Raw genomic sequence first — 20804 nt, 5'->3', positions numbered from 1 at the left:
GTGTTTTGTGGGTAAGACTTACTAGGCCTCACTGGGCAGCTGCGGTGGAAATGACCGGAACCTCCACAGTACAGGCACAGGTTGGATTGGCATCTGCGTTGCCTTTCTTCGGGAGTCAGAGGAGCATGGACCAGTCCGAGTTGCATAGGCTCGACCTCAGGAGCCGAGGTGGCGGCAGCAGCCAGAGAAGGAGGATGAATAGGCATTGGCCTGGGGGGCGTCCAACTGGGTCGTGACCCCTGGAAGCGTTCGGAGCGCCGCTCACGCAAATGCCTATCCAGCTTGGTGGCTGATTGAATCAACTCCTCTAGAGAGGCTGGAGTTTCTATCCTGGCTAATTAGAGAGAGCACGCATTCTTAAAGGCTCTGTATTTTTTGCGATCCCCTGAGAAGCGTTCTGGCGTAGGCACCCTGGGCTCAGGGAGCGTCATTACTATGGTTGGGTTTGCGGTGGTCTGAGAGGCGGAGGCCCCACTAGTAGATGCGGGATCTGCGGCTGCAGGTAAAGGTGGTCCGGAGAGTTGCTGAAAGTGGCTATCAATTTGGGTATAGCCTTCTTGCAGTTTTTGGACTGCATCGGTGAGAGCTGAGATCTGCTGGCACAAGATCTCTAGAGGGGAACGCGCTATGTCGGCCTCTGACATCTGGCTGGTTTGTACTGTCAGGAGAGTACTTACCGAGGCAGAGATGCAGAGAGTGGTTCGCCCTTGCAACTACGCGCACGCCGCCCCCTGGAGGTGGTACAGGGAATGGGTGGCACTAAGAAGCACGGCCCACCAGCAGGTATAGAGTTCCTGAAAGAAGACTGCAGAGCTGGACCAAGGTTTGCAGGGGTTTAAGAACTGGCCGAGGGTCCGATGCCGGGTGTGGTAGGTAATCCGGGTCACAGGCAAGGATCAGGAGTAAGAGGAGGTAGGCAAGTCCGTTAACAGGCCGAGGGTCAAACACTTGTAGCAGGCAGAGCAAAGTCCGTTAAACAGGCCTGTGACAGAGCTAGCCGGGAGAGAGACTTTTGGAGGGGACTGAATGCTAGCCTCTTGCCGATCGATCGTGGGCCCTGGCATTTTGGGGAACGGTGCTCTTTGTGAGCTGTATGCCTGGGGACCCTTGAGGTGGTATTACTGTGGATTCGGGTCCTGGTCCCCCAGGACTTACAGACTCTGGGGACCTTGGATTTGCCATATTAGAAATAGTGGTTGATTCATAATGCTGGGACAAATACTGTTAGGAGATGCTGATGTCAATTCCAGCCACCTGTCTGTTTGTTGCCTGCTAGAATGTGTATTGTAAATAAGTCTAGTATAGGATCTAAGAGTCATTAGATCCCCATTGTTGTTTGTGTTAATTAACTCTGCTATCGTGTGAAGAAGAGTTCTGTGATAATGTTGATTGCGTTTTCTGAGCTACAAGATGGCCAGTCTGGCCTAAAGGTCATGTCTGAGTCATCTAGGCTGTCTAAAGGGATTAGTTAATTACCCCATGTTAATTAGGTTTCTGGTCACAGGTGTATGTTCAGAGTAATATGAGCAGGAGGTATGCACCTCCTTTTTTATTGTATAAAAGAGCCTGTATTCCTGTCAATAAGAGAGATCCCTGTTTGAACTTACATACAGCCTGCCTGGTGTTTGTTCTGAGCTACACAACTTGATTAGAATGGAACATAGCTGTAGTTCTAGTCCCGGAGCATCGGATGACCGAACCATCAGATGTTGCGCTCTGCAATCTGATTCTATAGCCGCAGAGGAGTGTCGGGAGAGTGGAACCGAGCGAGCAGGGGCTCGTTACAAGGCCGAGGGTCAAACACTTGCAGCAGGCCAGGCAAAGTCCGTTAAACAGGCCGAGGGTCAAACACTTGTAGCAGACAAGGCAAAGTCCTTGGAACAGGCCAAGGGTCAAATCCGGGAGAATGGTAGCGTAGTAAGGAACAGTCCAGGTCACAACGGGGAATCAGATACAGTAACAGGTAGCAGGTACCAACGGGAAGCTGACGACAAACCAGCAACCCGTTTGGACACCAGAGCTGTTTTAAATAGCCCCGTCAGAGCGTTACGAGGGGTGTGCATGGGTCACCGCGTGCACACATGTGCTATCGCGCACGCGCCGCTCCATCGGGCCGCTCGCGTGCGTTGGAGCGCCAATCCACTATGCGGCTGGAAAAACCCTTTTCTGACAATGGACCTTGGATCCCAGTGGAGGTTTGGATGTCCCAGACTGCACGAAGCATCCCACCGCTTGTCACCAATTGTCATGGAACCCCATCGCACTCCGCTTGAGTGCTTCCGTCAGTACACTGCTTCCTCCAATCTGGATCCTCAGATATCAGATATTACAGTCACATATTGTAACCAAGAACCAGGCGAGACTAACTCGGTTACAAACTAGAACATGGAATATAATTACAACAACAGACATCTACTATAAACATGACATTAATTAACCCCCTGGATGACTCAGATGTCTCACCTTCCAGGTCAGACTTGCCGTCTCCTAGCACAAACTACAATAAACATTATCATAAGTATAAACACAGAACACCTTCAGACAATAGCAGAGTTAACTAGCACAAACAACAATGGGTGAAAGACCCTTATGTGGCACACTAGACCTACTTACAATAAACACATTATGGCAGGGGGCCCCAGACAGGTGGCTTGCTGATGACCTCAACATTATGAGTCCCAAGCTGGCAGAGACCATCATGGCCTTTTTAATAATGTCTTTTTGCATTACATAATGGAACATATTCCTAAATGCTTGTAGCTCCCTCAAATGCCAGGGTACATAGTCGGTAAGCAAGAGGCTAGCATTCAGTCCCCTCCAAAAGCCTCTGTCCTGGGTGAGTTTATCACACCCCCTGCCCCACCCATACGGTTGCTTCTCCTATTGGCCAATCAGGTCCCAAGACCCAAGTCCTGATTGGCCGGGAGGAGAAGCAGGAAGACAATAGCAAATATTAATTCGTTATTGTTACACAACTGGATGGGCTCAGGGTGCAGTGCTCTGCACTCAGAGCCCACCCTTTTTTTTAAGGCAATTAGAGCCTCTGGCTCTATTCATGTGCTAAAAAAACCCCCAAAAAACCCTGATTGTAATCCATGCGTCTGACACCCTGCATGTAGATTAGGGGCAGGGGCATGGTTTGGCGGGGGGAGGGGGTGGGTGGCGCGTCTGTGCCCTGTATGGACGGGCTGCCACTGGTCTGGTCCAATCATCAGATCAGGAAACAAGCCCTGGCTTTTTGGGCATTGCTGTCAGCATAAATTTACAAAGCAGGGATGCACTGGTACCATTTTAAAGTTCTCCCTGATACCGAGTACTGATATCTTTGCGGTGCGATTTGAGCCCCTACAAAATAAACGGGCTCAAATTGCACTGCAAAGAATGGCATGCAATTTGAACAGGAAAGTGATGCGATTCCTGTCCGAACCGCTTGCGATTTCCCGCAAAGGCTCCTGTGCTAACCCAGGCTGAAGTCACTATGACAAGCCTGGACTCGCATGCGATTTGGACAGGGATTGCACCACATTCCTGTTCAAATCGCATGCAATCCTTTGCAGCGCGATTTGAGCCCATTCATTTTGTATGGTCTCAGATTGCACCGCAAAGGCATTTGTTTCAGATATCACAGCATTTTCACGAGTACTGAAAATACTGTCCCCAGTATTGTTTGTCCTTTCAATAGAACCGATGCTGGCTGGGGTAAGACAAAATCCCGATATTAGGGGGACACAGACTGATAATGAGGTACATAAAGTGGCGGTTTATGCTGATGATATTTTGTTTTACATTACCAGCCCTAGGAAAACCTTCCCTAACCTACTGAAAACTTACGGCGATGTAGCAAATTTCAAAATGAACCCTTCAAAATCAGAAATACTGAATATAAGCGTTATGCCACGGGAGGAACGAATTTATAAACAGGACTTCCCATTTATATGGAGGGACACTGAGCTAAAGTACTTAGGAGTCAAAATACCATCCACACACGAAAGCATTTACCAACAAAATTCTATCCCTCTGCTGAATGATATCAAAACCCATTTAAATAAAATGGCTTCTAGGCAAAGGTCTTGGATTGGTAGGATAAACAGCTTCAAAATGATAATCCGACCTAAAATATTATATAAAATGCAAATGCTACCAATCTTAATCCCAGATATATATTTAAAAAAATTAAATACGCTACTATGTAGGTTCATTTGGCAGAATAAAAAGCCCTGTATAAGTCTGGCGGTACTTACGAGAGATAAGGCACAAGAGGGCTTGGGGGGGTACCGGATATTAAAACTTATTACAACTCAATTCTTATGGCACGGTGGGTCAAAAATTGGAAAGTATGATCAGTAAAGTTACTTTCGGAAAGTGATATGGATCCCGACACACATAAGAGATTTAGATGGGCACACTCACACGATTACACGGACAGCTATGGCAACGTGGGACAGGGTACACAAACGGGAAAAGTGGGGGGTATAATTCCCCACTGATACCACTAAGCGACACCAGGGAAAGAGAGTTCTTTTGGTAGGTGGAATAAGCATAAAGACGCGCGATTAAAAGATATTACAATCAACGGTAAAATATGCACTTTTCAGGAATTGATTAATAAAAAAAGATGTCTTGGAAATAAATAGGTGGAGGTATGCACAGTTGAAACACTTTGTGGAATCCCTCCCCCAACCGATCAGGTTCGGAGGACAGCCTGCTTCCATTAGAGCGGCTGTGCTTGGCCACAGATGGTAGGAGAGGGATATTGAGGATTTACAAAATTTTGAACGGACTAAAAATATTGGGGCCCCCCGTCATTTATCAAAAAATGGGAGGAAGAGATGGGAACAGGAGGCATGGAGGTAGATGTTTGTAAAATATTAAGGTTGACACATGCTATATCACCGGATTGTAGGTCGTTAGAAATGAATTGCAAGTGCTTGGCACGATGGTATATAACTCCAGATAAATTACACCAATTTCAAAGGGAGGCGTCTAATCTATGTTGGAGGGGATGTGCAGAAACTATGTTCCATATTTGGTGGACATGCCCTAAAATAAAAGTCTACTGGAAAGAAGTATTACTAATAATAGAAGAAATCACTGGCACTAAAATATCTGAGGAGCCATGGGTTTGCCTGTTCCATGGGGTTAGTATGTCCATCAAACAATATAGGAGATCACTGCTGCCCCATCTCCTAAATACAGCAAAAAGTGTAATCCCCCGACAGTGGAAGGACGCCGAGAGCCCTTCATTGAAGAATTGGCTGGGTAAAATTAACAAAACTTATAACATGGAGTTCCTAAGGTTTAGTGGCGAAATAGGAGAAGAAGGGTTTGAAAGGAGATGGAAAGATTGGGTAAAGTACAAGCAATCACCGAGATAGGTCGAAAGGATGGTAGAGGGAAGGTAGTGCGAGTGAAGGTGAGGGGGTAGGACTGTAGATAGGTACATGGAGAGATTCGGGGGTGGAGTTGTAATTTGAGACTATTTGTATATGTATGTTGTATATGTTTTTTTGTCTTAAAAAGAATAATCCTAATAAGGAGATGGAAAAAAAAAAAATACTTGGTGCAACCCTAGTACAACCAGCGAACCAAGAGGTCCATTGCAGAAATTTAAAAAGTACAGGTGCCGAAACTGAAACATTTAAAAAGCTAAATTTAGCAAATGAACAGCAAAAGATTTCCTTTGGTGTGAAAATGTAAATCCTGAGAATAACTGAATGGTGAACGATTTTCTCTTTTTTAGGTCACCCTATCCTCAACTTCGCTTCTGAAGATTATGGAGGCATACTTTATTTTGATGGTTAGTAATTGTACAACAAACCTGTTATATATGTTCAAACATTCCAATTTTAGGTGGAGAATAGACATGTGCACTGCCAAAAAATGTGTTCGCTTTCGTTTCATTTGTTTTTTTCTTTTTCGTTTTTTCGGGTCATTCGTTATGATCGCACTTCGTAAATTCGAAAATTTCAAAAATCCGAAAATAAGAAAGAAAATCAGAAAATTTGAAATAATAACTAACTAATAATAACTAACTATTAAATTATAGGTATTGGAATTTCCTTTTAAATTTTGGCTGTTAGTGAACGTAACGAATACGAATTTATCCGAAGTTAAGAATTACCTGAAATAACGAATACTGCATCTAACCAAATGGAACGGAACAAATTAATATTAATAATAAAAAGTTTTTATTGATATCATTATTTATTATTATTAATTTTTTACGTTCCATTCGTTTGGATGCAGCATTCTTTATTTCGGATCATTCGTAACTTCAGATAAATTTGTATTCGTTACATTCACTAACAGCCAAATATGAAAGGAAATTCCAATATCTATAACTTAATAGTTGGTAGTAGTTAAGTTATTATTAGATTTTTGAATTTTCACGTTTTCAGATTTTTGAACTTCCGAATTCTCAAATTTACAAATTTACAAATTTAAAATTCATTAAACGGGTTTATGATGGAGGGCAAAACAAATCCTAATGCCTGAACACAATTTTGCAACTTTGACATGTGTTAGTAAATCTGCACATATCATCACAACTACTTAGTGTATCCAGGTGAATTATACCGCGTTTTTTTTCAGGACAAATTGGGCTTTCACTTGGTGGTAAATAGTAATCGATATCTCCTTATATTTTAATTTTAAAATTTTTATTATCAAAGGAAAACTGATCCAAAATGGTAAAAAAAAAAAAAAAATTCTTTTTAACCACTTGACCTCTTGGAAGATTTACCCCTCTTCATGACCAGGACATTTTTGCGATACGGCACTGCGTTATTTTAACTGACAATTGCGTGGTCGCGCGATGCTGTACCCAAATAAAATTGACGTCCTTTTAGAGCTTTCTTATAGTGGTATTTGATCACCTCTGCGGTTTTTATTTTTTTGCGCTAGAAACAAAAAAAAGAGCGACATTTTCGAAAAAAACTAAAGCAATATTTTTTACTCCCCCCCCCTCCACCAAATGATTTGGACCAGTGCAGAAAGCAAGGTCCTTAACCCTTTCACGCCTAAGCCTATTTTGTTGCTTGCAAGTTAAAATCCAGATTTTTTGCTAGAAAATTACTTAGAACCTCCAAACATTATATATATATATATATATATATATATATATACATATATATATATATTTTTAGCAGAGACCCTAGAGAATAAAATGGCGATCATTGCAATATTTTATGTCTCACGGTATTTGCGCCGCAGTCTTTCAAACTCAATTTTTTGGGAAAAAAGACACTTTCCTGAATAAAAAAAAAAGAACTAAACAGTAAAGTTAGCCCAATTTTTTTAATGTAATGTGAAAGATGATGTTATGCCAAATAAATAGATACCTAACATGTCATTCTTTGAAATTGCGCACACTCGTGGAATGGTGACAAACTACGGTAGCTAAAAATCTCCATAGGCAACGCTTTAAAAAAAAAAAATGAACGGTTACCAGGTCAGAATTACAGAGGAGGTCTGGCACTAGAATTATTGCTCTCGCTCTGGCGATCACGGCGGAACCTCACATGTGCGGTTTGAACACCGTTTACATATGCGGGAGTGACTTAGGCTGCGCAAGCTCGCGGGGAGGGGCGGCGCTTAAAAACTTTTTTTTTTCTGATTTATTATATTTTTTTACGTCGCTTCCATGTTTACCCATAGGAGACTCGATCAAGCTTTGTTTCAGTCTCTCTCTAGCTGGCGGAAGTGCCAGATCGTGGCTCGGGTCTCCCAGTGGGACGGGAGGCCCGGGAAGAGCGGTGGAAGGCAGCGGGAGGAGGGGGCGCCCTCTCCTGCTCCCGTGGGATAACAACCAAGCAGCCTCCGGATGCCCAGTTGGTTCTTCTTCTGGGGGTGGCTGCGGAAAAAGGCGTGGACCAAGTCCATAGCGTGCACATCCTGCTCAGGTTCCCAGGAGTTTTCCTCTGGCCCATAACCCTTCCACTTAATTAAGTATTGCAGACGACCCCTTCTTCTCCTGCAGTCTACAATTACTTCCACCTCAAACTCCTCGTCCCCATTGATGATCTCTGGTTCAGGAGGTCTAGTCCCCCAATTAGGAAAGGGATCCGGCACTGTGGGTTTTAATAAAGATACATGGAACACTGGATGAATCCTGAAGGAATCCGGTAAAGACAGTTCATAGGAAACGTTGTTAATTTTCCTCTTTACAGGAAACTTTCCCAGAAACTTTGGAGCAAGCTTCTTAGACGGACAAGCCAATCTCAGATTGGTTGTGGCCAACCAAACCTGATCACCAGGCTGTAGGATCAGTTCTCCCCTCCTCCTTCTGTGGAAAGCCTTTTTATTATCTTCCTGTGCCTTGGTTATAGCTTCTTGCAATAATTTATTGTTACGACTGAAGAAGTCTACCGTATTCTGGACGGCTGGAACTGAGGACTCGGAGACAAGATCGGGCAAGAAGATGGGGTTGGAAGCCATAGTTTGCGAAGAACGGAGACTGTTTAGTGGCTGAATGACAAGAGTTGTTTTAAGCAAACTCAGCTAATGGTAGGAGAGACACCCAGTCATCCTGGACAAAAGATGTGAAGCAACGGATATATTGTTCCAACGTTTGGTTAGTTCGTTTGGTTTGTCCGTTAGACTGTGGGTGGTATGAGGATGACATAGAGAGGTTGATCTTCAGGATCTCGCAGAGTGATTTCCAGAACATGGACGTAACTTGGACCCCTCGGTCAGATACGATATCAACAGGTACCCCATGGAGTCTTACAACTTCCCTGATGAACATTCGAGCCGTTAAGGGTAAGAAGTGGGCCATCTTAGACGGGTGATCAACAATAACAAAGATGGCCGTACAAGCTTCAGAAGGTGGTAACTCTACTATTCCATAGAAATCATGGATCAAGGCCTGTCGGGCACAGGTCTGAGCAAGCCCCATGCCCTGTTTCGGGTGCTCTTATTTTGGATACAGGTGGTGCATGCACCTACGTAGCTTTTACAGTCTCTTTCCAGATTAGGCCACCAGAAAGTGCGTAGCACCAGCTCTGTGGTTTTGCAAATCCCGAAGTGTCCTGCTAAGGGATGATCTTGGCAGAAACCCAACACCGGCACCCGAACTCCTTCCGTCTTCCCTGACACCTGCTCTCTAGCTCCCTTGTTACCTCCTCTCATGCTCGTCTTCAGTACTTCTCCAGAGCCTCTCCCATCCTCTGGAACTCCCTGCCCTGGTATATCCGATCAGCCCCTAACCTCTCCACCTTTAGGAGATCCTTGAAAACTCACTTATTCAGTGAAGCCTATCCCACACCCACCTAACAACACCATCAAATCATTCCCCCACATCTATTACCTTTCGTACCACCACCCCCTCCCTTTAGAATGTAAGCTCTACAAGCCGGGCCCTCCTGTCCCTTCTGTATTGAGCTATACTGTAATGCCCTGTACACACGGTCGGACATTCCGACGACAAAATCCATCAGATTTTTTTCCGACGGATTTTGGCACAAACTTGTCTTGCATACACACAGTCGCACAAAGTTGTCAGAAAATCCGATCGTTCAGAATGAGGTGACGTACAACACGTACGACGGGACTATAAAGAGGCTAGTAGCCAATAGCTTTAAAATAGCCAAATAGAATTTATTCTAAGCATGCGTGGCACTTTGTGCGTCAGAATTGTCTACACACGATCAGAATTTAAACGATCGGATTTTGTTGTCTGAAAATTTTAGATCCAGATCTCAAACTTTGTGTGCTGGAAATTCCAACAGAAAAAGCCCGACGGAGCCCACACACGATCGGAATTTAAACGATCGGATTTTGTTGTCGGAAAATTTTAGATCCAGATCCAAAACTTTCTGTGTCGGAAATTCCAAAAGAAAAAGCCAGACGGAGCCCACACACGATCGGAATTTCCTACAACACAATCCGATCACACATTTTCCGTTGGAAAGTCCAACCGTGTGTACAGGGCATAATTGTGCTGTCCCACCTCTACATTGTAAACTGTTGGTGCTATATAAATCATGAATAATATTAATAAAGACATAGATGAGCGAGTTTGGGGTGAACTTGACTGGCCTGCACAGAGTTCTGACCTCAACCCGATAGAACAGCTATGAGTAAGCATCCACTGATGTGAAACGCGTTAGCTGCTTTTTTGTCCTATATATCCACTTGATGTGACCTGCAACATTTTAATGAAATAAAGGTGCTTTTTTTCACGGCAGTGCGGCCATCTGGAGCTCTTTGATTCATTATCTACTCAACCCGATAGAACACCTTTGGGATGAAGCTAGGCCTTCTTGTCCAACATCAGTGCCTGACCTCACAAATGTTCTTCTGGAAGAATGGTCAAACATTCCCATAGACACACTCCTAAACCTTGTGGACAGCCTTCCCAGAAGAGTTGAAGCTGTTATAGCTGCAAAGGGTGGGCCAACTCAATATTGAACCCTACGGACCAAGACTGGGATGCCATTAGATTTCATGTGCGTGTAAAGTCAGGTGTCCCAATACTTTTGGTATACAGTATGTGCCCAGAACTTGCTAAAAGATGAGGCATTAGTGACTGGCTTTTTGGGCACTGCTAATATCAAAAATGTACAAAGTTATCGCTAAACCAAGAGGTGCATTGCAGAAATGTACAGCTGCTGGAGCAGAGCAAAAATCTATCAAATGAAGAGCAAAACGTTTCCTTTGGTGTGAAAATGTAAATCCCGAGAACAGACTGAACAGTGAGTGATTTTCCCTCCTCAGGCCATTCCATACCGTTCTTCTCTTCTGGTGATTACGGAAACGCATTGTATGTAGATGGTTAGTAATGTATTGTGCAATGTCCTGTAATATGTTCACACATTCCAATTTTAGAAAACATGTATTGATAATGCAGAGAACCCTCTAGAATACTAAACCAGGGTCAAATGATAATAATAATGTAATATTAATCAAAAGAACACAACACAGGAGACAAATAAGATGAAAGCAAGCAATACAACCTTTGGTATACACCCTACACATATATTATAATTGTAGCACCCTCCTAGGTAGGTGCTAGGTCAGAGGCGTAGCTTGAAGCTTGAGGGCCCTGATGCAAAAGTTGACCTGACCACCCCCTCTACTTCCAACATGCGTGCAGATACATCCACCGTACGCCAAGATACTCAAAGTGGCTTAAGAGTTTCCAGAGTTCCTCCTTACATCAGAGGACAGGGATTACCGCTGGAGAATCAGAGGACAGGGATCACCCCTGGAGAATCAGAGGACAGGGATCACCCCTGGAGAATCAGAGGACAGGGATCACCCCTGGAGAATCAGAGGACAGGGATCACCGCTGGAGAATCAGAGGACAGGGATCACCCCTGGAGAATCAGAGGACAGGGATCACCCCTGGAGAATCAGAGGACAGGGATCACCTCTGGAGAATCAGAGGACAGGGATCACCCCTGGAGAATCAGAGGACAGGGATCACCGCTGGAGAATCAGAGGACAGGGATCGGTCATGGCCGGTCATTTGGCAGAGCTCCTTTCCCATTCCAGCACTGTAAACAGCTCACCCCCACACTACACAGGGCAGAAATTATATTCCTATACACACAGTCTATCAGCCTTCACAGGGTGTATCCGGCTTTCTGTTGCCTTTCTGACCTGTAAAATTCTCTGGTCGGAACGAGGCCCCTCAAGAGATGTTAAGGGATTTGTTTTAGCAATTTCTGACGGTTTCTTTGTCAGTGTTGGGGGAAGGTCACCTCCCGAAGGTGTGTGTCTTTTCCCCAGTTGTCAGGGAAGTGGGGTAAGCGGTAGGGATGAGCTTCGAGTTCGAGTCGAACTCATGTTCGACTCGAACATTGGCTGTTCGCAAGTTCGCCGAACAGCGAACAATTTGGGGTGTTCGCGGCAAATTCGAATGCCGCGGAACACCCTTTAAAAGTCTATGGGAGAAATCAAAAGTGCTAATTTTAAAGGCTAATATGCAAGTTATTGTCATAAAAAGTGTTTGGGGACCTGGGTCCTGCCCCAGGGGACATGGATCAATGCAAAAAAAAGTTTTAAAAACGGCCGTTTTTTCAGGAGCAGTGATTTTAATAATGCTTAAAGTCAATCAATAAAAGTGTAATATCCCTTTAAATTTCGTACCTGGGGGGTGTCTATAGTATGCCTGTAAAGGGGCGCATGTTTCCTGTGTTTAGAACAGTCTGACAGCAAAATGACATTTTGAAGGAAAAAACTCATTTAAAACTACCCGCGGCTATTGCATTGCCGACAATACACATAGAAGTTCATTGATAAAAACGGCATGGGAATTCCCCAAAGGGGAACCCCGAACCAAAATTTAAAAAAAAAAATGACGTGGGAGTCTTCCTAAATTCCATACCAGGCCCTTCAGGTCTGGTATGGATATTAAGGGGAACCCCGGCCAAAATTAAAAAAAAAAAATGACGTGGGGTTCCCCCTAAATTCCATACCAGACCCTTCAGGTCTGGTATGGATTTTAAGGGGAACCCCGCGCCAAAAAAAAAAAAAAAAAAAACAGCGTGGGGTCCCCCCAAAAATCCATACCAGACCCTTATCCGAGCACGCAACCTGGCAGGCCACAGGAAAAGAGGGGGGGACGAGAGTGCGGCCCCCCCTCCCCCCTGAACCGTACCAGGCCACATGCCCTCAACATTGGGAGGGTGCTTTGGGGTAGCCCCCCTAAAACACCTTGTCCCCATGTTGATGAGGACAAGGGCCTCATCCCCACAACCCGGTGGTTGTGGGGGTCTGCGGGCGGGGGGCTTATCGGAATCTGGAAGCCCCCTTTAACAAGGTGACCCCCAGATCCCGGCCCCCCCCCCTGTGTGAAATGGTAAGGGGGTACATAAGTACCCCTACCATTTCACAAAAAAAGTGTCAAAAATGTTAAAAATGACAAGAGACAGTTTTTGACAATTCCTTTATTTAAATGCTTCTTCTTTCTTCTATCTTCCTTCATCTTCTGGTTCTTCTGGCTCTTCTGGTTCTTCCTCTGGCATTCTCGTCCAGCATCTCCTCCGCGGCGTCTTCTATCTTCTTCTCCTCGGGCCGCTCCGCACCCATGGCATGGGGGGGAGGCTCCCGCTCTTCTCTTCTTCTTTTCTTCTCTTCTTCTCTTCTTCATTTTCTTCTCCGGGCCGCTCCGCAATCCATGCTGGCATGGAGGGAGGCTCCCGCTGTGTGACGGCGCTCCTCGTCTGACAGTTCTTAAATAACGGGGGGCGGGGTCACCGGGACATGACGGGACTTCCCTGTGGCATTCCCCGTGACGTCACAGGGAAGTCCCGTCAAGTCACCGTGCGTCAGAGTGGGGCGGGGTCACCGGGTGGCCCCGCCCCCCCTTATTTAAGAACTGTCAGACGAGGAGCGCCGTCACACAGCGGGAGCCTCCCTCCATGCCAGCATGGATTGCGGAGCGGCCCGGAGAAGAAAATGAAGAAGAGAAGAAGAGAAGAAAAGAAGAAGAGAAGAGCGGGAGCCTCCCCCCCATGCCATGGGTGCGGAGCGGCCCGAGGAGAAGAAGATAGAAGACGCCGCGGAGGAGATGCTGGACGAGAACACCGGAGGAAGAACCAGAAGAGCCAGAAGAACCAGAAGAACCAGAAGATGAAGGAAGATAGAAGAAAGAAGAAGCATTTAAATAAAGGAATTGTCAAAAACTGTCTCTTGTCATTTTTAACATTTTTGACACTTTTTTCGTGAAATTCCCCTTACCATTTCACACAGGGGGGGGGCGGGATCTGGGGGTCACCTTGTTAAAGGGGGCTTCCAGATTCCGATAAGCCCCCCGCCCGCAGACCCCCACAACCACCGGCCAGGGTTGTGGGGATGAGGCCCTTGTCCTCATCAACATGGGGACAAGGTGTTTTGGGGGGCTACCCCAAAGCACCCTCCCAATGTTGAGGGCATGTGGCCTGGTACGGTTCAGGGGGGAGGGGGGGCCGCACTCTCGTCCCCCCCTCTTTTCCTGCGGCCTGCCAGGTTGCGTGCTCAGATAAGGGTCTGGTATGGATTTTTGGGGGGACCCCACGCCGTTTTTTTTTTTTTTTTTGGCGCGGGGTTCCCCTTAAAATCCATACCAGACCTGAAGGGTCTGGTATGGAATTTAGGGGGAACCCCACGTCATTTTTTTTTTTAAATTTTGGCCGGGGTTCCCCTTAATATCCATACCAGACCTGAAGGGCCTGGTATGGAATTTAGGAAGACTCCCACGTCATTTTTTTTTTTAAATTTTGGTTCGGGGTTCCCCTTTGGGGAATTCCCATGCCGTTTTTATCAATGAACTTCTATGTGTATTGTCGGCAATGCAATAGCCGCGGGTAGTTTTAAATGAGTTTTTTCCTTCAAAATGTCATTTTGCTGTCAGACTGTTCTAAACACAGGAAACATGCGCCCCTTTACAGGCATACTATAGACACCCCCCAGGTACGAAATTTAAAGGGATATTACACTTTTATTGTTTGACTTTAAGCATTATTAAAATCACTGCTCCTGAAAAAACGGCCGTTTTTAAAACTTTTTTTTGCATTGATCCATGTCCCCTGGGGCAGGACCCAGGTCCCCAAACACTTTTTATGACAATAACTTGCATATTAGCCTTTAAAATTAGCACTTTTGTTTATTCATGTTCATGTCCCATAGACTTTAACGGTGTTCGCGTGTTCGAACGAACTTTTTTCCTGTTGGCATGTTCTGGTGCGAACCGAACAGGGGGGTGTTCGGCTCATCCCTAGTAAGCGGACATACCCGGGTGGGGGTTACAGAGAATCTTAGCTAGTGACTAGAAGACACTGAGCAGTGTCATACCTTACCAGTGACATCGGTCCCATTGTGGCTACAGGACGGCACTCTTCTCCTCTTAATTCGCTAAGCTCAGTTACCATTCCATGTTGCCAGCACACAGCACAGACACTTCCCCATCCTGGGCTGTTCTCACCTTGTGCTCCTCTCCATTCAGGAAATGGCTCACAGCTTCTCCCCGGCCAATAGGAACAGAGGGGTGTGGACTGTGGAAAGCAAAGTGGAAGCCCAGTACTAGAGCATGGCTGTGGGACCCTAGGGCAGATCAGAGCTGGACTTTGTGGAGGATATGATAATATGACAGGGAGGCTGCAGGGGTCCCCCGGAGCTAGGGGCAGGCTTGCGATTGTGACCCCTGCAACCCCTTATGCTATGTCCATGGTGGAGGATATGATAATATGACAGGGAGGCTGCAGGGGTCCCCCGGAGCCAGGGGCAGGGTTGCGATTGTAACCCCTGCAACCCCTTATGCTACGCCCATGTGCTAGGTATTAGATGGGTTAGCTTTGGTTTTGTTTGGATAGGTAAATGTAAACCTTTGCTAAGTGGAAGAGTGGGATTATTAATAAAGTTGGCAGTGCCTCCACCCAGGGCAGGACCTAATCAAAGTACCGTATTAATCGGCGTATAACACGCACCTTTTCCCCCTGAAAATCAGGGGAAATCGTGTGTGCGTGTTATACACCGATCCCTGCTGTCCCCAAGGGAAGAGGAGCGAGAGCCGCTGAATTACATAGAGCCGTGATCTCCTGTGTACCCGGGGCTCTGTCACGCACAGCCATGTCTCCTGGCCCTGTACTGTTCTGTCTATCATATGAGCAGCAGGCGTGGCTGTGAGTGACGGAGCGCCGGGATGTGGGTGATCAGAATACGCCCGAGGACCTCTATAGACCAGGTTACCGAGCTCCTGAAGCAATCCAAGAATGGCCGCCTCAAGGCACACAGCAGCATTGGCCAGAGAGAGAACAAACCACCAACAAACAGTGGCTAAAATGGCTGCCCTGTAATAGGTCTGACTCCTTTACAATCTAATTTTTCAGTATCGTCTCTCTTCCTTTCTATATCTGGATCTCTCTCCATGAGAAAATGGAATCAAAAAGGAAAAAAAAAAAGTGGCGCAAGAGGATTTGGAAGAATGGTACAATACTTAATGCATGTGCTAATGAACGTGTAACATATTTTGTTCTTTTATTACAAAAGTGTGCATACTTTGGAACAAGAGTCAGTCACCGGGGCACAAAAGTTGTTAAGCTTTTCCCAACCCCCCCCCACTGATTCTTTCTATGCCTGAAGACTTATGCCCTGTACACACGATTGGACTTTCCGCCAACAAAACCGTGGATTTTTGTCCGAAGGATGTTGGCTCCAACTTGTCTTGCATACACACGGTCACACAAATGTTGGCCAACAATTATGAACGTGGGAACGCAGTGACGTACAAGATGTACGACGAGCCGAGAAGAAGGAAGTTCAATAGCCAGTGCGGCTCCCTATGTTTGATTCCAAACATGCGTGAACTTTTGTGCGACAGACTTGTGTACACACAATTGGACTTTCCGACAACAAAGTTTTGTTGGCGGAAAATTTAAGGACCTGCTAGCCAACATTTGTTGGCGGAGAGTCCGACAGCAAATGTTCGGTGGAGCATACACACGGTCGGACTTTCCGACAACAAGCTCACATCCAACATTTCCCGTCGGAAAATCCGCCCGTGTGTACGCGGCGTAGCAGTTCTACTAGATTAGACATCATGGTAATAGGGGCCAAAAATATATATACCAGGGAAATATAATCATAATTAAAATCATGACCAGGGAGCATGGGTACAAAAACACCAGTCTTCAATGAGAATACGTCTACGAAACAACTATGCACTTGGGTGTAAGTGGCAGATAATCACATAGAGACAGGTAGGTCCTCTTTCAAGCCACAAGTGTCATAAAAGAAAATGCCATGTCACAAAGTGAAGAATGCAAGCAGAAAAGTCTCATCCCAGACCTTCACCTGCAGTAAAGGACACCTCACGAATGTTGTGATACTACCAAGCATGTTCTTGATGTCATATATTATTGAGCCTCTTTTCTATGTGATGAGCACATGGCATTTTATTTTACATTTTATTTTGGTGACTCTATGTCAATTTTATAGGGTAGCATACATCTTAGCTGGAGGGACCCAGGTTGCCTACCCCTGTTGTAGAGGAATGATCTGCCCCTGGAAGGGTCCTGGGTCACACTGAGCTGAGTGGTGTCAAGAGGAAGGGGTGACATTCCATCACAGAGATTGTAGAGGAATGATCTGCCCCTGGAAGGGTCCTGAGTCACGCTGAACTGAGTGGTGTCAGGAGCAAGGGATGACGTTCCATCACAGAGATTGTAGAGTAATGATCTGCCCCTGGAAGGGTTCTGGGTCACTTTCAGCAGAGTGGTGTCAGGAGGAGGGGATGACATTCCATCACAGAGATTGCAGTGGAATGATCTGCCCCTGGAAGGGTTCTGGGTCGCTTTGAGCTGAGTGGTGTCAGGAGGAAGGGGTGACCTTCCATCACACAGATTGTAGGGAATTGTTTGCTCCTGGAAGGATTTTGAATCACCCTGAGCTAAGCGGTTTTAGTAGAAAGAGGTGACCTTCCATCCCAGAGATTGTAGGGAATTGTCTGCCCATTGAAGAATTCTGGGTCACTTTGAGCAGAGCGGTGCCAGTAGAAAGAAGTGACCTTCCCTCAAAGAGATTATGGAGAAATGATCTGCTACTGGAAGGGTTCTGGGTCACTTTAAGCTGAGTGGTGTCAGGAGGAAGGGGTGACCCTCCATCACAGAGATTGTAGGGAATTGTTTGCTCCTGGAAGGATTCTGAGTCCCTCTGACCTAAGCGGTGTCAGTAGAAAGAGGTGACCTTCCATCAGAGAGATTGTAGGGAATTGTCTGCCCCTTGAAGAATGCTGGGTCACTCTGAGCTAAGCGGTGTCAGTAGAAAGAAGTGACATTCCATCACAGAGATTGTAGATGAATGATCTGCCCCTGGAAGTGTTCTGGGTCACCCTGAGCTGAGTGGTTTCAGGAGGAAGGAATGACCATCACAGAGATTGTAGAGGGACAATCTGCCCCTGGAAGTGTTCTGGGTGACTTTGAGCAAAGTGGTTTAAGGAGGAAGGGATGACATTCCATCACAGAGATTGTAGATGAATGATCTGCCCCTGGAAGGGTTCTGGGTCGCTTTGAGCTGAGTGGTGTCAGGAGGAAGGGGTGAATGTTCTGCCACTGGAAGGGTTCTGGGCCATTCTGCTGGGATCAGTTGTATGGTAGATTTCAGTTCAGTGTCATTGCTGATTGCGTAAAAAAATGGATAAAGAATACCGTGCCAATCAGAAAGATTAAACAGCAGCCAACACTACAAAGTGACAAAATTGTGTAAAGTATTTAAATGTAAAAAGTGTAGCGCTAAAGTGCAAAAACATCTATATGTAAGAGGTTACAAGATAATAAAGTAATTCAACATTCAAGTGAAAAATGACTATATCTAGTCTCAAAGCTATACAAATAAACAAACTCAATTCTAAATGTATAGTCTAATAGCAAGTAAAACGCTCATTCATAAATAGTGAAGGAAACGTGAGCAGTTTGAAAGATATAGTAAGTAGACGTGAACAATCGTTTAGAAATATAAAGTGAAAATGAAATATAAGTGAAAAAAATTTGTGGTAACCCACAGGGTAATATTAGAATGTCCACCTTCTACATGAAGAAAAAAGTGCAGCAAATAAACAAAGCGGTGATAATAAAATGTCCACAAATCCAATAGGAGGTGTAGCCATCAAATGAAACATGAAACTTGTCAAGTCCCAATATTATTTCATGTGAACACAATGAGGATGACACTTTGATAGCTCCTCTGCAGTACTCTGAATCAACATAAGGGATAAAGCACTCTTACCGACTTGGGTGGACTCACAGGCCGTTGGCGGTGAGTCAAACAGGCTTGCACTGTCTTAAGATAGACGACAGTAAGGGGGTGGACCGTGCACTGATGGACTTCCTCCTCAAATGGGGGACCCGGATCCTACCCAGATGGTCCAAACGATCTCCGACCTTGTCAGCATTGATAAACCATGTGTAGAAAAAAAACAAAAAGCCTCCACATGGTGTAAATCCAAATAGATCAATTGCCGTTTATTTGATCAATAACGATCATCAGAAAATCCATAAAAACGTATAAAAATAGTAGAATCAATTCCAACAGTAGAAAGTAAGCGTGGTGTGGGTGGCTGGGTACAGCAAAGAGACCCGACGCGTTTCGTCTGAAGAGACTTCGGCTGGGGCACCGCTTTGTTTATTTGCTGCACTTTTTTCTTCATGTAGAAGGTGGACATTCTAATATTACCCTGTGGGTTACCACAAATTTTTTTCACTTATATTTCATTTTCACTTTATATTTCTAAACGATTGTTCACGTCTACTTACTATATCTTTCAAACTGCTCACGTTTCCTTCACTATTTATGAATGAGCGTTTTACTTGCTATTAGACTATACATTTAGAATTGAGTTTGTTTATTTGTATAGCTTTGAGACTAGATATAGTCATTTTTCACTTGAATGTTGAATTGCTGTTTGCGTGCTCTCATTACGACTTTTATCTTTCTCATGACAAACATACCAGTCAGATAATAAGAAGATCAAAATCTGTTTTCATACTTCATACTATTAAAGATAAATGAAATTCATCAAATATATAGGAGAAATGTACTGTTTGTGTGTAGAGATAAAACCTAGGAATCAACTGAATTCTAATTATTCTTCTCTTTGCAGGTCATCCCATATATTTCATCGCAACGCCTCCTACACCCAGGCTACATGAAAAAATTTTTCACAGTGATGGTTAGTATGTAATTTAAGTGGGGCTCTCTTCATAACTGATATGGCCTTCTGTTGGTGACCCTCATCATATTATCCAATGTGATTCTCAGATTCCCAGTAACTGCTCATTGTTTTCATGCCATGTCCTCCACCGGTGTCTGTCCCTGGAGAGGAGATCAGCATCCAGATGAGGGTGGAGGGAGTAATGTGGGGGGATGGTAGCCTCCACCTCACCACCTTCCAACCAGGTATGAGCTGGTATTTATCCCAGAGCCATCTATAGAATGGATAGCAGGGGGTAAGGGTAATGTGCTGTCCTTTCCCATATACATCTCTCCTAAAACTGCCCCCGGAGTGCACTGATACCATGATCCCAATGCCTCCCACGAGTGAAAGCTCTACTTCCTGCTCTTCTCTAAACTGGTTGTTGTAAATGGCCGTAGCCCTGGTGGAATTGTGCAGGAATATAGTTATTAATAGAGATATCTCCATATGAATGTTGCAGCAAAGTCCAGTTGCAGTGGCCCCATGAGGATGATGCAGCTTCGGTCTTTGTGTCGGAGACCTGAAGACAAGATCAGCAGTGATAGGAACAACCTCCATCTGTTGTCCAACCAGCCTGGAATGGAGTTTCTCATGGCAGGAACTGTGGTGTGGCACTGAAACTCACACTATCTACTCTGCACTTCAGTCCCTCCTTAATAGTTTCTAATCTGACATGAAACCAGACCACTAACTACCAGAAGTGGCCATCCGATGCCTAACCAGGATGTCTAGTAGCCACCTGTAGTTCATTTAGTTCCGAATTGAAATTTGGACACATTTTCAGTTTTCGGCAATTTGGACATATCAGAATTTTCTAATTACAATAGTACGGAATTTAAACTAATCCGAAATAACGAAAAAACATTTGGACAAAATTTGAATTCGAATCGATTTGAATCGTTTTCTAATCAATTTCGAAAAGTTTTCAAAATCGATAAGTTTTTAAATTCAAAACGTTTTCAAATTCGAAACGTTTTCAAATTCGAAAACATTTTCAAATTCGATGGATTTTCAAATTCTAAAACTTTTCGAATAGTTTTCAAATTTGAACAGTTTTCTATTTGTTTTCCAATTTCCAAAGAGAATACAATAGAATAGAAAATAAAGGAATAGAACAGAAAAAAAATAAAAT

General features: G+C 44.8%; 1 protein-coding gene across 1 annotated transcript in view; it reads left to right on the top strand.

The window, feature by feature from the left end:
* Positions 1-20804, top strand: part of LOC141122543 (proteinase-activated receptor 1-like) — a 105796-nt gene that overhangs the window by 37069 nt on the left and 47923 nt on the right. The window contains exons 3-4 of the mRNA XM_073611982.1: positions 5741-5797; positions 19580-19648. Coding sequence (XP_073468083.1) covers positions 5741-5797; positions 19580-19648 — 126 coding nt within the window. The remainder of the gene's footprint in view (positions 1-5740; positions 5798-19579; positions 19649-20804) is intronic.

The sequence above is a fragment of the Aquarana catesbeiana genome, linkage group LG01 (assembly GCF_042186555.1).
Source record: "Aquarana catesbeiana isolate 2022-GZ linkage group LG01, ASM4218655v1, whole genome shotgun sequence".
Lineage (NCBI taxonomy): Eukaryota > Metazoa > Chordata > Amphibia > Anura > Ranidae > Aquarana > Aquarana catesbeiana.
This window is presented reverse-complemented; position numbering and strand designations above follow the sequence as displayed.